Below are 13,064 nucleotides of genomic sequence, written 5' to 3' on the forward strand. Positions count from 1 at the left end.
GACCTTGCATCCATCTCTCATTTTTGTGACACAATATCTGAAGGTGGCTTTGAGGGAGTTTCCTCAAATTTGGCACAGGTGTTCACTTGGACTCAAGAACAAACTGTTTTTCATTTTTGGATTTTGAAATGAAAATCTTTTTTTCTTTTCTTTTTTTGTTTTTAATTTCTGTTTGTGAGAGTAAAACTCAAAGACCAAAAGGTGCACAGACCAAGGCTCAAAATACCAGGTACATGATCTTCTGATATACACTCCAGTCCAGCAGGTGGCGTTGAAGCGTCAATGAGCAGAAATAAAGAGGGGAAAGACCTCCTGTGTGGGTGAGGTTTTTAGTCCTGGTAAATAGCAGCAGAGTGAGACCTCCAACTTTGTTTCTGCTAAGGGGCAGCTAGCCTGGAGTCTGTCATCGTGACAACTTTTGGTTTATTTCTCTCCATTAATCTGTCTCTCTGCAAGCAATAGCATGTTTGCCGTCAGAAACGCTCTCCGCCTCGGCTCCAGGCTGTCCATCCCCGCGGTGGCGAGGAGGGGATGCGCCGGGGCTGCCGTCCCGGTGGACGACGTGGTGAACGGGCTCACCGACGACCAGATACAGGTTAGCTAACGAGCAACACAAAGTTCACTAACGTGCGCACTTATGCAGCTGGTGGCAAAAAATAGAGTCACGTGAACCAAAGCCATTATACTGTTAAAATACTGGTTTCAAGAGTTTTACATCTCTGTTATTTAAGGACGCCATGCACATGACGTGATGACATAACCGCCGTTGATAAGGAGACCTTGGTGTTAGCCGACCAAGCTAAGCTAACCTCCCAGCAAAAGGATGTTTATCACTCGAAAGCTACCAAATATTAGTCTGTATCAGTTTTGTTTGCACATATGAAATAACCAAAGCAAGCGGTATTTTGAAATTCAATACTTTACGCTTAATTAGCTTGATTTACTACCAGTAACCCTGCTGGTTACTGGTAGTAAATGCTAACGCTCGCATTTATTGTTATGTGATGATGGTCAGAGGTGAAAGGTTCATTGAAACACGCTTTACAGTCGAGATTTATTAACTCGATACAAGGTGATATCAGGTCAGTGAGACTTGGCACCGAGTCAGAGAGACTGGACACTGGCTGGGAGGAGGACAGGGGGGTGGAGTTCATTTAAAGGATTTGATTGGGTGAAAGTGTCTGTCTCCCACATCTGTGTATTATGAGGTTCAATATAACTACAAATTGATTCCTGCATTGATATGAAATATCTTATTCGTTTGTTATATTTATGAGGACAGCACAATAATCAATATTTGTGTGAATGTGGCAGTGTTAGTCAGCTAGCTAATTTTCCACTGTAGTCCTTCGGCAAGATGCTCTGAAATCTATAAAATGATAAAATTCACATAACAATGACAGCAGTATGCTATACAGACAGCAATAGCAATAACAAACAGGAATTCTCTAGACAGCACACAGACCACAAAAAGCAACAAGAAACAGCAGGATGTTAGTGCAAGACAATAACACAGCAACAACATACAGCATTTTAGGCCAAATCGCTGGGCAAACACACAGCCAAGCATTACATGCAGGGCAGCAATAGCAACAAGAAACAGCAACAGACATTAAGCAAAGATAAAATACAAGTTATTACGTGGATTTTACTATAATGGTAAAAGATGCAGTTACAGGGTATTAGGGACAGCGCAGTCACCTGTAACCCAAAAAACACTGACTCTGCCATGCAGCCAAATGAAGGAAAAACATGGAAACTAAACAAATGTTTTCAGAATCAGAAATGTTTTATTGCCAAGTAACTTTCTGATTACATGGAATTTGACCTGGTGTTGATTTAGTACATAACACATAAACAGTGCACAAGTATAAAGACAAAATCTACATTATGATATGAAATATAGGTGTTTGTATACAGAGAAATACAAAAAAATTTCTTAAAGTGACTTAAAAAAAAATGCACAGCAGTGCAGGAATGTGCAAGTTATTGTCCAGAGAATGTAAAAGTTAACAGTATAGTGGTACAAGAATATTTGTAAGAGGATGTGTATTAATGTAACACATACATTTATCCACCAAATCAATAAAAACACTGGTGGGTAAAGTGAATAAATTGATCATCATGTTACAATGCAATGTTCTGCTGGGAAAGTTTTGGTCCCGGCCGGCACTTGTGGCTGCCAAATGACACACTTTCACTGTAACACCATGGCAGACCAAGTACACCACCTCATGGCAACAGCACTCCCCAATGGCGGCCGACAATGCACCACCCAACACCATAAACCTGCTCTCAGGAACGGAGAGCATGACAAAGAGCTCAAGGCGTCAACCTGGCCCCCAAATTCCTCAGAACCCAATCAGATCGAGCATTGTTGCGATGTAGCTGTACCGTAGAGGCACCCTCGATTAACAGTGGGGTCCCTGACCTATCGAGGCATTGACACAGGACCTCCCGGGGGTGTCCTCTGCTGTCTGGCACCGAGGTGTTGGCAGCAGACCCTTTGAGCTCCGTTGGTTGTGAGGTAGGCCGAGCTCCAGGCCAATACTTTGACCTCTTTGTCATATTCTTGGGTCATTCCTGAACAGTTTTTGCAGTGTAGCACAACACACTGTCCTATCATCAGGGAGTGCTGTTGCCATTGTATGCAACAATGTTTGTTTCTTATACACAGGAATTCATAAACATGTAAAGTTATCAAAAAGTGTGCACTTGTGCAGGAATGTGATAATGATGTCAGCAGGCCACCCGCTCCTTGTTGATAAGGCCAGCTATAGTCGGGAAGATTTTGTGGCATGAGGAGGGGTCAGCCGTGATCCTGCACGCCTGTTGAGATTTCTGTGCTTTTAATAAAATAATGACATACATATAAATAAAAACGTCTTCTGTGTGTGTTGTGTCTTTTGCACAGCTTAGGCAGACGGTTCGTAAATTCTGTGCAGAAAAGCTCGCGCCCCACGCTGACGAGATCGACAAGACGAATGAGTTTCCAGGAATGCGGGTAAGCTAAAAATACTCCATTGTATACCGTACCTGTAGTTTCATAAGTTGAATATTTCATAAAGTCATGGCATTTTCATGAGCCCAATGCACACCCACAGCTCACAGCAGCTCTGTATTTCCACATGTAAATTTACCATCAAATCTAGAGCAGCATGTCTGCCTCGGTAACTTTTGCGTTGTCTCTCCACTAGAATTTTTGGAAAGAAATGGGGGAGATGGGACTCCTTGGGATCACTGCTCCAGGTAAGACGCTGCAGGAGAAAACATCGTCAGTCTGTGTTGAGAAGCACCTGCGTTACAGCCGCCTATAGGAATGAGGTCTTCGCTTTTTGTCATGTTTAATAAGTCATTTACTCTACATTTCATTTCAGAGCAGTATGGGGGCACAGGATTGGGCTACCTCGATCACGTCATCGTGATGGAGGAAATGTCACGAGTGTCTGCAGCCATTGCTCTCAGTTACGGCGCCCACTCTAACCTCTGCGTCAACCAGATGGTACGCCACGGAAACGAGGAACAGAAGGAGAAGTACATGCCAAAGGTCAGGACCAAAATAGATCGTGCTTTACATTATTTACTGGGTGAAATATACATAAAACCACAAACTGAGATGGATTAAATTCTTTTTTCTCATCGCACTCTTTTCTGTTGCCAGTTAATGACAGGAGAGCACGTAGGAGCCCTGGCAATGAGTGAGCCCAACGCCGGCTCCGACGTCGTCTCCATGAAACTCAGAGCCCAGAAGAAAGGTGGGACGCCCTCTGTGTTATTATTACTTATTATATATTGTTCTGTATTTCTCCTGTACAGTCCTTACTTCTATTGGTGTAGTTATACACCCCCAGCATTTTATTTCTTACTCTTTTCTTTTTATCTTCACCGCCTACCTTGTCTTTTAGTTTATATATTTATACTCATGCATTTACAAACAGTATAGGGCTAGATCTAAAATGTATCGCCATCAAATATTGTTAGACATGCTGTGTTTGCGCTGCTGCTGATCATGAATTAGTCATTTCGTGGGTATTATACTGACTCAGGGTTTTACAAAAACACTGTTGGCATTTAGCCTTTTTCACATTGAATATTACATTTGCCAAGTGACTCCGACGCAGCGAGGTGGCATGTGTATGGTACACGGCCAGTGGATTTATGTATGAGATCTGTTAATTATTCAGTCCTGTGAGGCCACAGACTTATGTGTTGTCAGTTGTGTTTTGTATGTATTTTACTTAAAGTTCCAGTGTTTAGGATTTATGCGGATATATTGGGAGAAATGTAATAGAATATAATAAGTAAGTTCTCGCATCAGCCATCATAGTTCAAAACAGAGGAAAAACCCAGATTTTTTTGATACGTGAAACTGCTTAATTTAGTTCTTCTGATTTTAATCGCTCAGTCCGTTAATTTTAGGGAGGAAGAGACCTCTGTGGATAATTTGGCTCCCAGTAAAAACCCTCTGAACCTGGGCACACATTACCAGGCCTGTCTCTGTCATGCCGAATTTAGTTGGAGAACATTGATTAATAACATGAAACTACTTAATTCGGTGTTTTTACCAGTTTTAATTACCTGTATCATTTGTTTTGGTGAGGAAGAGACCTCTGCAGATAATTCAGTTCCCAGTAAAACCTCCTGAACAGTAGACACTGATGAAACTGCAGTCTGCAATTCTCAACACTAGATGCCACTAAATCTCCTTAAATCTTACAGTAGTCATTTTAAGGGTCCAGAGACAATGAAAAACTCTGTCCCTTGCACAGCTTGTATAGAGTTAATACATTCAGAATTGCTTAATTTTGGATGTTTAATGTAACATTTTTTGCAAACCTGCTTGTACTCTGTTTTTGTGTCGTTTCCTCAGCTAATGAACTGTCAAAGCACAGTGTCCGTATACAGCAAAGCTTAATCTCTGGAGGTGGAATTAAACATTTTACAAGTTTAGGTTTGGGTGATTCTGCTCAGAGGAGATCAGCACTTTGTATCGTCTCCCAAAAAAATCAGTGATTTCCACATACTGCTGCACTCGGTTTGAGCATGAGACAAACCAGCAAAGGGGAAAAATGGCTTAAAGCACCCTCCAAAACAGCTCCCCTTTGCTTTACAGTGAGTTTCAGCTCATTGCTAATCTGTCTGGCCCTCAACTTTACTGTTTTGGTTCACACACTGCTCACAGCTGATTTTAGCCAGAAACTCACAGTGCACTACCTGTAACAACTCCAGTATACTGCAAAATGTAGAGAGCTTTCCCCTTGCGGCAATATGCTTTATCTGCATTTTGCTAACTCACTTGGCAAGGGCTTGAATGCAGGAGAAGTTCATTTAAATGCAAAATTGTTGCACAGATGTTAAGAGGGAAAGGCTCACAAACTGTGCCGATATGTTGTAGAAGATGCAGACATCGTTGGCGTTCTTGATATTTCTCAGATAAATAATAAAATTTATAAGTAGAAAAAGTTAAAGGTTCACATGGTCACAGAGATGGAAATGTAGTTATGTGATTTTACAAATGCGCCACTAAGACAGTAAAACTTGTCAGAGTGCCTTCAGCTCAAGGATGTGATGACTCAGTGGCTACACCCTCCTTCATGCCTTGTAAAAATTCAGTTTTATTGTTTGGTGTAATTTAAAAGATGAGTACCTGTGCATGTTTGATTTGTATTGGTTTAACATGAATGCCTAAAAGTTTATTTGAAAAGCTAACTATTAACTAACCACAACGACAGATCTGCACACACCATACACCACACATTTCAACATTTTGTCAGGGTTTTCCTGGCTCAGAAGCAAACGCTAACATATTTTTGGAGTTCTAATATTTATATGATTAAAAAAAATACAGTTATCAATATATTGTGGCTTAATTATTTCATGGAAAGTAATTTGTGTTTATGATGTGAATTCCTGAATATTAAATGTTCCTCTGCATTTTTTTGTGTCCTGATAATATTTGTGTGCTGAAGATCAGCTGACCTGTGTAGGCCATGTTGACTGTGAACATGGCCACACATACTGATATACTAAATATCTTGCAAAACAATTTGATTCTGCTGGCAAAATATTATTAACACAAATGTTCTACAATATATTCTACAATTTTATGGTCACCCCATCAATACGGTCCAAAACAGGCAGCTCTTTTCTTCCTTTTTCGAGTTCTGGTGGCACATTTCCTGGTGCACTGTGCTGATTAGCGTAGCGTCACCACATCAGCGAAGTGGCACAAGAGCAGTGACAAATGGCAGAAAACGACCAGCTGCAATGTTTGTTTGATAACAGTGTTTTCCATTATTACACCCGTTCAGAGTTTTGTCGAGGAGGCGTGAGGAAATTTTATGGCTGCCTCTTAATAATTGATGCAGGAAAAACCTGATCAGGGATCTGGACAAACAGATTTTAAATAGTAATTCTGCATTATGTTTTGGCCCCATGTCATTTCCTCACTTCTATTGTGACTTTGTGTTTTTTTCCTGTTTTTTTTTATAGGCGACTACTATGTTCTGAATGGCAACAAGTTCTGGATCACAAACGGGCCAGATGCTGATGTCCTTATTGTTTATGCAAAGACAGATCCTGAGGCCTATCAAAGAGGCATCACAGCTTTCATTGTTGAAAAGGTAAATCCAGTCAACTAAAGACGTATTCTTCCCGGTTTCAGGATTTACTGGTGGCCCAGGGGATGTGGTGGGTTGACATTATTGGTTTGTTCTGTGGATCAGTCTTGCATTTTGTTGAATAATTATGTTATTCATTCGACACAACTATGCAAAAGGAGCGTGAATTACATAAATTAAAACACGTGTGTGCTTGTGTCGTTTGTAGGGAACGCCTGGATTCTCCACAGCACAGAAGCTCGACAAACTCGGCATGAGAGGCTCCAACACCTGCGAGCTGATCTTTGAAGACTGCAAAATCCCAGGTGTGTGTTTAAGTGCGCACATATGTTCACTTGTGTAAAACGGGAGAGCTCATCTTCTTTTCGCTTTTTTCATTGGCTCATTTCTTTGCTTGTGTGAGCCTTCAAACTGATTGTCTTTTTATCATGAATGCTTTTTATTTATTTTGTTTTGATGATTTTTGTGTTTGTTTGCTTTAGAGAAGAACATCCTTGGTCCGTTAAACAAAGGCGTGTATGTGATGATGAGCGGCTTAGACTTGGAAAGGCTGGTGCTTGCATCAGGACCTATTGGGTAAGTTCATACCAGAAATAAGCTTTATTTATAAAATGTTAAAATGGAGACATTACTAGCACTGAAAAATCAACAATCAGTGGCAAAGTGCATCCTGCAGCAATAATAATCACATATTTCTGCAGCCGGGAGGCATGACTACATGTTTCAGGCAGGGTGAAATTCTTTGTAACATCTTTAAACACTTGACAGGATTTATGTTTAAATTATCCCCAATTTTAAGTTTGGATGCAGCTTTCCATAGACGTTGCATGGCGGCTCGCCACAGGCCGCACTTGGCTGCTGCTTTGTGTGTTTTCTTTGTTACAGTAGATTATAAATACATACTGGAAAATGGGCGTCATTTTGTGTCCTATATCATATTTTTAACACATTTTGCTGCTGTTTGGGATAGTGCTGGCTTTTATTTTGGTTTTCAATATAAGATGAGATGAGATGAGGTAAGCCTTAATTGATCCCCACAGGGGAAATTTAGTTGCAGCATCACAAGGACATAAATACATATAAATAAAGAATGTAAAAAAAAAAAAAAAAAGCAAAAATAATCAACACTTTAGTGTATTGTGAACAACACACACTAGACTAATATATAATGTGATTAATTCGTGTTACTTTGTGTTTCTCTGTGTTAATAAAGAATTAAAATGGGAATATCATATTGTAGTGTCAAAAATATTGATTTATCATCATCATTAAAAGAATGAGCAACTTAGAAGACTAAATGTAGAAAAACTATATAACAGACAACAAAAGAATTGTTTTTTTGCCTTTTGCTTTTAAAGCATCTTGCTGTTTTCATTATATGAACTGTTGTTTTATATGTTTGAATTGTTAAGCAGTCTTTAATATTACGTTTCAGCATCATGCAGGCAGTTTTGGACTTTGCTGTCCCCTACCTGCACGTCAGAGAAGCTTTCGGACAGAAGATTGGACACTTTCAGGTTCAGTCTTCACTTGTTACAAGATAGCAGAGTTTTAAAAGTCTCATTTGTTAAATGTTAATTCCTTAGAGTGTGAAGCTGGCTGCTCTAAAATTCTAAAACTTTATTTTGACTTGAGTTTAATTAACATAATACCTTACATTTCTCTATTTGCAGCTGATGCAAGGCAAGATGGCTGATATGTACACCAGGCTGAGCTCCTGTCGGCAGTATGTGTACAACGTTGCCCGGGCTTGTGACAAAGGACACTTCAGTGCAATGGTGAGAGATTTTTTTTTGTTAATTCTTGTGGCAGCCAGATAAGAAAAAAAAAAGTTCAAATTTTGCTACAAAAGTTGAACTTCCGTCAAGAAAATTTCAAACGTGTTTGGATCATTTATCATAGCATTTGAGTGATTTTTTTCCTAATTAATGTATGTATTTTTCTTAAATATTGCATTATTGATTTGAAATCTGTATTTATAAATAATCTAAATGGATCTTCTTGTATGGTGTTAAGTACGTTTAATTAATTTCATTATATGGTGTGTTTAATAGATTTAAAACATTTGCAATATTTTGAGCAGTCAAAACTTCAAAAACTGTTGATTGTAATCTTGAGAAACGATTTGAAGAGTTTTTGTGGAAAAATCTGATCAGTGAAGCTGTCAATAAATGTGGTGGAATTTTTGATATTGTGATCAAATACTTAATCGATTGTAATCGCATGAAATGTTTTAAAAAGCTGCAGACTTAATGCGATAGACTCCTATGAAAAATGAAACCATTTGATCATCTGAAGAACTCATTATCACACCGCAAGTCAGCATCTTAGTTGACTTTTTCATAAATTGCACTGTTAAAAAATGTTAATTTTTTTCCCTACCACTGCACACAGGGACTGTGTTGACACGTGTTGTCATTGCAGGACTGTGCTGGAGTGATCCTGTATTGTGCGGAGAACGCCACTCAGGTTGCTTTGGATGGCATTCAGTGTTTGGGTAAGTGCCAGAAAACTGAGTGGTTCAAATGAAAATCAAAACATGTACAGTGGGGATTAATATATTTCAGACCGGATGATGTATTTTGTGAACAGAAAACATAACGGATGCAACATACAGATTAGATTCTTCATCTGGGGTTAAGTGACCTTTTTCCTCGCAGGGCTCTACAGGTGCAGCTAATTTGGTTAATAAATAGCATGCTGGCCAGTGAATGGTTGCAGTGATGACAGGAGAGAGGCTCACTCAGCTGCTCAGTATGAAAATGAAGGGAGGTACCTCTTCAAATATAAACCTCTGGGATAATAAAGAGAAGTGGTGAATTTGCTGTATGTGGTATGAATGGATGTATGTCAAGAGGTGCGGCTTCATGGTAATAATGGGTTATTTGTTTAGACTGTTTTGGTGTGAGCTGGTGATATCGGCTGTAGAGATGTCTGCCTTATGTCCAATATAGCATGACCAACCACATCATCGCATGTGCAATGATGGCCTGATGAGATGTGACCATTGCTGGCATCCGCCTCGGCTGAGCTGTGACGTTGGCTCAGCACCTAGCTCATTGGTGCTAGCTGATTGGTGGTTGTAGTTCGGTAGAAAGATAATAGTTCCTCCATCTGCTCACAACAAGATCTGTGGATTATTTAAATAACGGGTTCAGGATTTCTAAAAAGAGACATTGCTGTTGAGTTTTTCAAACATTTTTTTGGTGCTTTGAGCACCACACGCCGAGTGCCATCCAGTCCATTTATACTGGAGAGAAGGCAGACATCTCTACGGCTGATTTCTCCAACACTCGGCAACTCACACCAAACCGATCTAGATTTATAAACAGCACTATAGGTAAGAGGAAAGATATGTGTTTTTGATTTTGGTATGAACTGTTCCTTTAAAGTGTAGAAGGAAAAGAATGGAGCAGTTTTTCTGGTTGAAGTCTTTATGAGCTTTATTTCAGTGAGAATGTTTAACAGACATAAATTGCTTTCTAGACACGTGATTTGCAGTATTTTGTAATTATCTTCATCTGCATTCTTATAAAGAATCTGCTTCTTTGTGCTCATGCTATTTATATTACCTGTTGACATTCTCACCTCATGCTTTGATGAAATTTGATGAGGTGTAGATGAGCTATTACCATCTTTTTATAATCTCACATTCAGGTTGTAGTTTGCTGACTTTATGGCAGATTTTTTTGGACAAGTATACTCATGAAGATGAATAAGGCTTTTGAGAAAGTGTGATTTGTTAACTATACTTTAGGTGTAAAATACACACCGCTTGAATGATCAAGCCATGCAACACATTTAAACAGTAGCAACTTAAGAGCCCAGGGACTCATTTGGTGTGAATTTTATTTCTGCAGTATGTTCACTCTGAAGCACCTCGCTCTGTTACAGCACACTAACTTTAATTTGCATGCCACTTGTTAACAGGTGGGAACGGCTACATCAACGACTACCCAATGGGCCGATTCTTGCGCGATGCAAAACTGTATGAAATTGGCGCGGGCACAAGTGAAGTTCGCCGGCTCATTATTGGACGATCCTTCAACGCCATGTTCAAATAATCAGAAGTGAGTGATGGCGATCTCTAAAGACTGAATGAGTGGTTTGCCGTGGATGAACACAGATATTCACACCAAGGGCCTTATACTGATGAAATGTTGCTGCTGTTAGGATGTTATCGGATTATCACGTTTCAGAATAGCTGTCTGATTTCATGTTACATATATATATATAGTATGTTATATACATGAAGTAAAATCCTGTCTTGATAATGATGTTATAAGCTGTTTGGCAAAAATCACATTAAATGTTGATTTTATCGGTCCCTTCAGGTTTTAATGGGCTGTTTTTGAGATTGTTGCGGCCTGAAATGCCTGATTTCAAGGCAGCTTTATCTGAAAAATGATTCTGCCGTTCTACGCAGTGAAGAACTGTCTCCGCAAACTGCTGTCCCTCTGCTCTTTCTGGCCGGTTAGCACAAGCTTACACAGTACATTGTGATCTGATCACTACGTTTTAATATTTTGCCACTTCCTTGCAGCAGCATTGAATATCCCCACTGAGCCGTTAATCTCACACTGACACTGAAACGACTTGACTCTTTTGTTAATCTTGTTAATAACCATTGGGTGTCATTAGCCGCATGATGCTAGCAGTTAGCCCTGTCACTGTGTGAGTGTGTCGGAGGCACAGACATCTGGTTCCATTTTGACCATGGTGGCATTCATCTCATGATAAATGGAATCAATGTTTTAGATAGTCAAATTTGTAGTAAAGTTGCAGTGATTGGAAAAAAAATGCAAGGTTATGCAGGATTCACAGGGATTGGCTGAATTTGCATTAATTGCTGTAATTGCAACATTTTAAAATCCTGGAGGTAATCCTGGAAATCATATGTTTTTCATATAAGGTCAACTGCAGTTTGAATTGCTTTCATTTGATAGCCACTGAAATGCCAATAAAGCAATAAAATTTAAAGTATTAAACCTTAAAAATAGATTCTTTGCTTAGCTCATTTTAGTTTATTTAGGCCCCTTGAACTGATGACGATAGGTTGTCTTGAACACTCCGAACAGAAAACTGCCGTGGTTTCTCCTTCAACAAATCATGCAGGTTTTTCAAGAATAACTTCTGAATACTGTAGCATTAAATTATATAAAGCAGTAGGCAGGTGAGGGGCGTGTCGCTTTGGGAAATTTCCTAAGATCAAACCTGAGGTCATCCAGTAATGACTTTGTCTAACTATATCACCTGATTTAAAAACACACACACACACACACACACACATATATCCTGGTTTTAATGCCAACTGAAAACTCTTTCTGATCAATAAGGGGAAAAGATTTCCGATGTCTGTTGTACAGATTTAGCGTTAGAAAACGGTTTTGTCCATTTTTGGAATCAAGCATATTCCGCTGTTGTTTTCTGTGAGTACGGTCGGACTGGAGAAACTCTCCTAAAGATTTGTCTTCTCTTCTCATTGTAGATGTACAGTATGAAATAACGTAGTTTTGTTTGCCATAAATAAATAAAATCTTTTTTTATTTCTGGATTTGAGTTTCTGTCAGTTTCCTGAAGGATCGCAGTTAGAAAAACATTGTAAAGAACATACATGTTTCTGTCGTCTCTCTGCGTCGGCTGAACACAGAGCTCGCTGTTTCTAGAGAAGCCAAAGGGGAGACAGTAGTTCAGACAATGATTGAACTATCCCAGTGCATTTGAATAATGCATGTTTCAGGGTGGATTTTCCCTTCACAGGAAACAAGACAACATTACGGTCTCTAACGCACTGCGGTAACTGGACTGGAATGAGATGCTGTTGGTACAAAATTACATTAAAGTGATATCCTGTAAGAATATACAGAAATCCATGATGCATAAATGTAGAAAACATGAGAGTTAAAAACAAAATCAAAATTGTGATCACAAACGCTGCATGGAATTAATTGAGACAGTGACTAGTATTTAGGGACATGTAATGTTTAGTGGTGGAGGAGGTCATTTTGGGACTGTTCTCTATTTTTTGGAGGACAGGGGTGGCTGAGTTGTGACTGTTATTTTTAGGATAATAAAATAAAAGTACAGTATTTCCCTGTGAAAGAGAAACATGAGTTTAGAACAAGTACCCCAAACTTGCACTTACTTTACTCTTAGAGCAGAGTTTTTAGCTAAATGTTTTTGGCTGCTGCTGAACTTGAGACAATGATTGTACAATATGAGGAGAACCAGCAGGTCAGTGCAAGAGACCAAATACTTTAGAAACAAACTAATGATTTCTAAAAATACAAAATTCAAATGTCACAAAACTGGAATTTCTAACTTTGATATCATACCCTGAAAAACATGATTATTCAATATAGTTTTTAATAACATTTGAAATGTTTATTAAAAGATAACAATAATATGACCATGATAATGACTATTTTTCTTGATAAGGTTGAA

General features: G+C 39.1%; 1 protein-coding gene across 1 annotated transcript; it reads left to right on the forward strand.

The window, feature by feature from the left end:
- The first annotated feature begins 326 nt into the window (after positions 1–326).
- On the forward strand, positions 327–12,174 carry ivd (isovaleryl-CoA dehydrogenase). The gene is made up of 12 exons (XM_042501309.1): positions 327–595; positions 2,915–3,004; positions 3,198–3,249; positions 3,378–3,547; positions 3,662–3,755; positions 6,493–6,623; positions 6,829–6,925; positions 7,103–7,196; positions 8,056–8,137; positions 8,294–8,398; positions 9,045–9,117; positions 10,551–12,174. Exons 1-12 carry the CDS (start codon positions 464–466, stop codon positions 10,682–10,684), a joined length of 1,254 nt encoding a protein of 417 aa, XP_042357243.1. The 5' UTR covers positions 327–463; the 3' UTR covers positions 10,685–12,174.
- The last annotated feature ends 890 nt before the right edge of the window (positions 12,175–13,064 follow it).

Source organism: Plectropomus leopardus, chromosome 14 (genome assembly GCF_008729295.1).
Source record: "Plectropomus leopardus isolate mb chromosome 14, YSFRI_Pleo_2.0, whole genome shotgun sequence".
Classification (NCBI taxonomy): domain Eukaryota; kingdom Metazoa; phylum Chordata; class Actinopteri; order Perciformes; family Serranidae; genus Plectropomus; species Plectropomus leopardus.

What these genes read in the sequence shown, in the direction of transcription:
- ivd (XM_042501309.1), top strand. Translation starts at nt 464, where the DNA reads ATGTTTGCCGTCAGAAACGCTCTCCGCCTCGGCTCCAGGCTGTCCATC. An exon ending in TCACCGACGACCAGATACAG is followed by an intron (nt 596 to 2,914) that starts GTTAGCTAACGA and finishes TCTTTTGCACAG; the next exon opens with CTTAGGCAGACGGTTCGTAA. An exon ending in AGAAGATTGGACACTTTCAG is followed by an intron (nt 8,138 to 8,293) that starts GTTCAGTCTTCA and finishes CTCTATTTGCAG; the next exon opens with CTGATGCAAGGCAAGATGGC.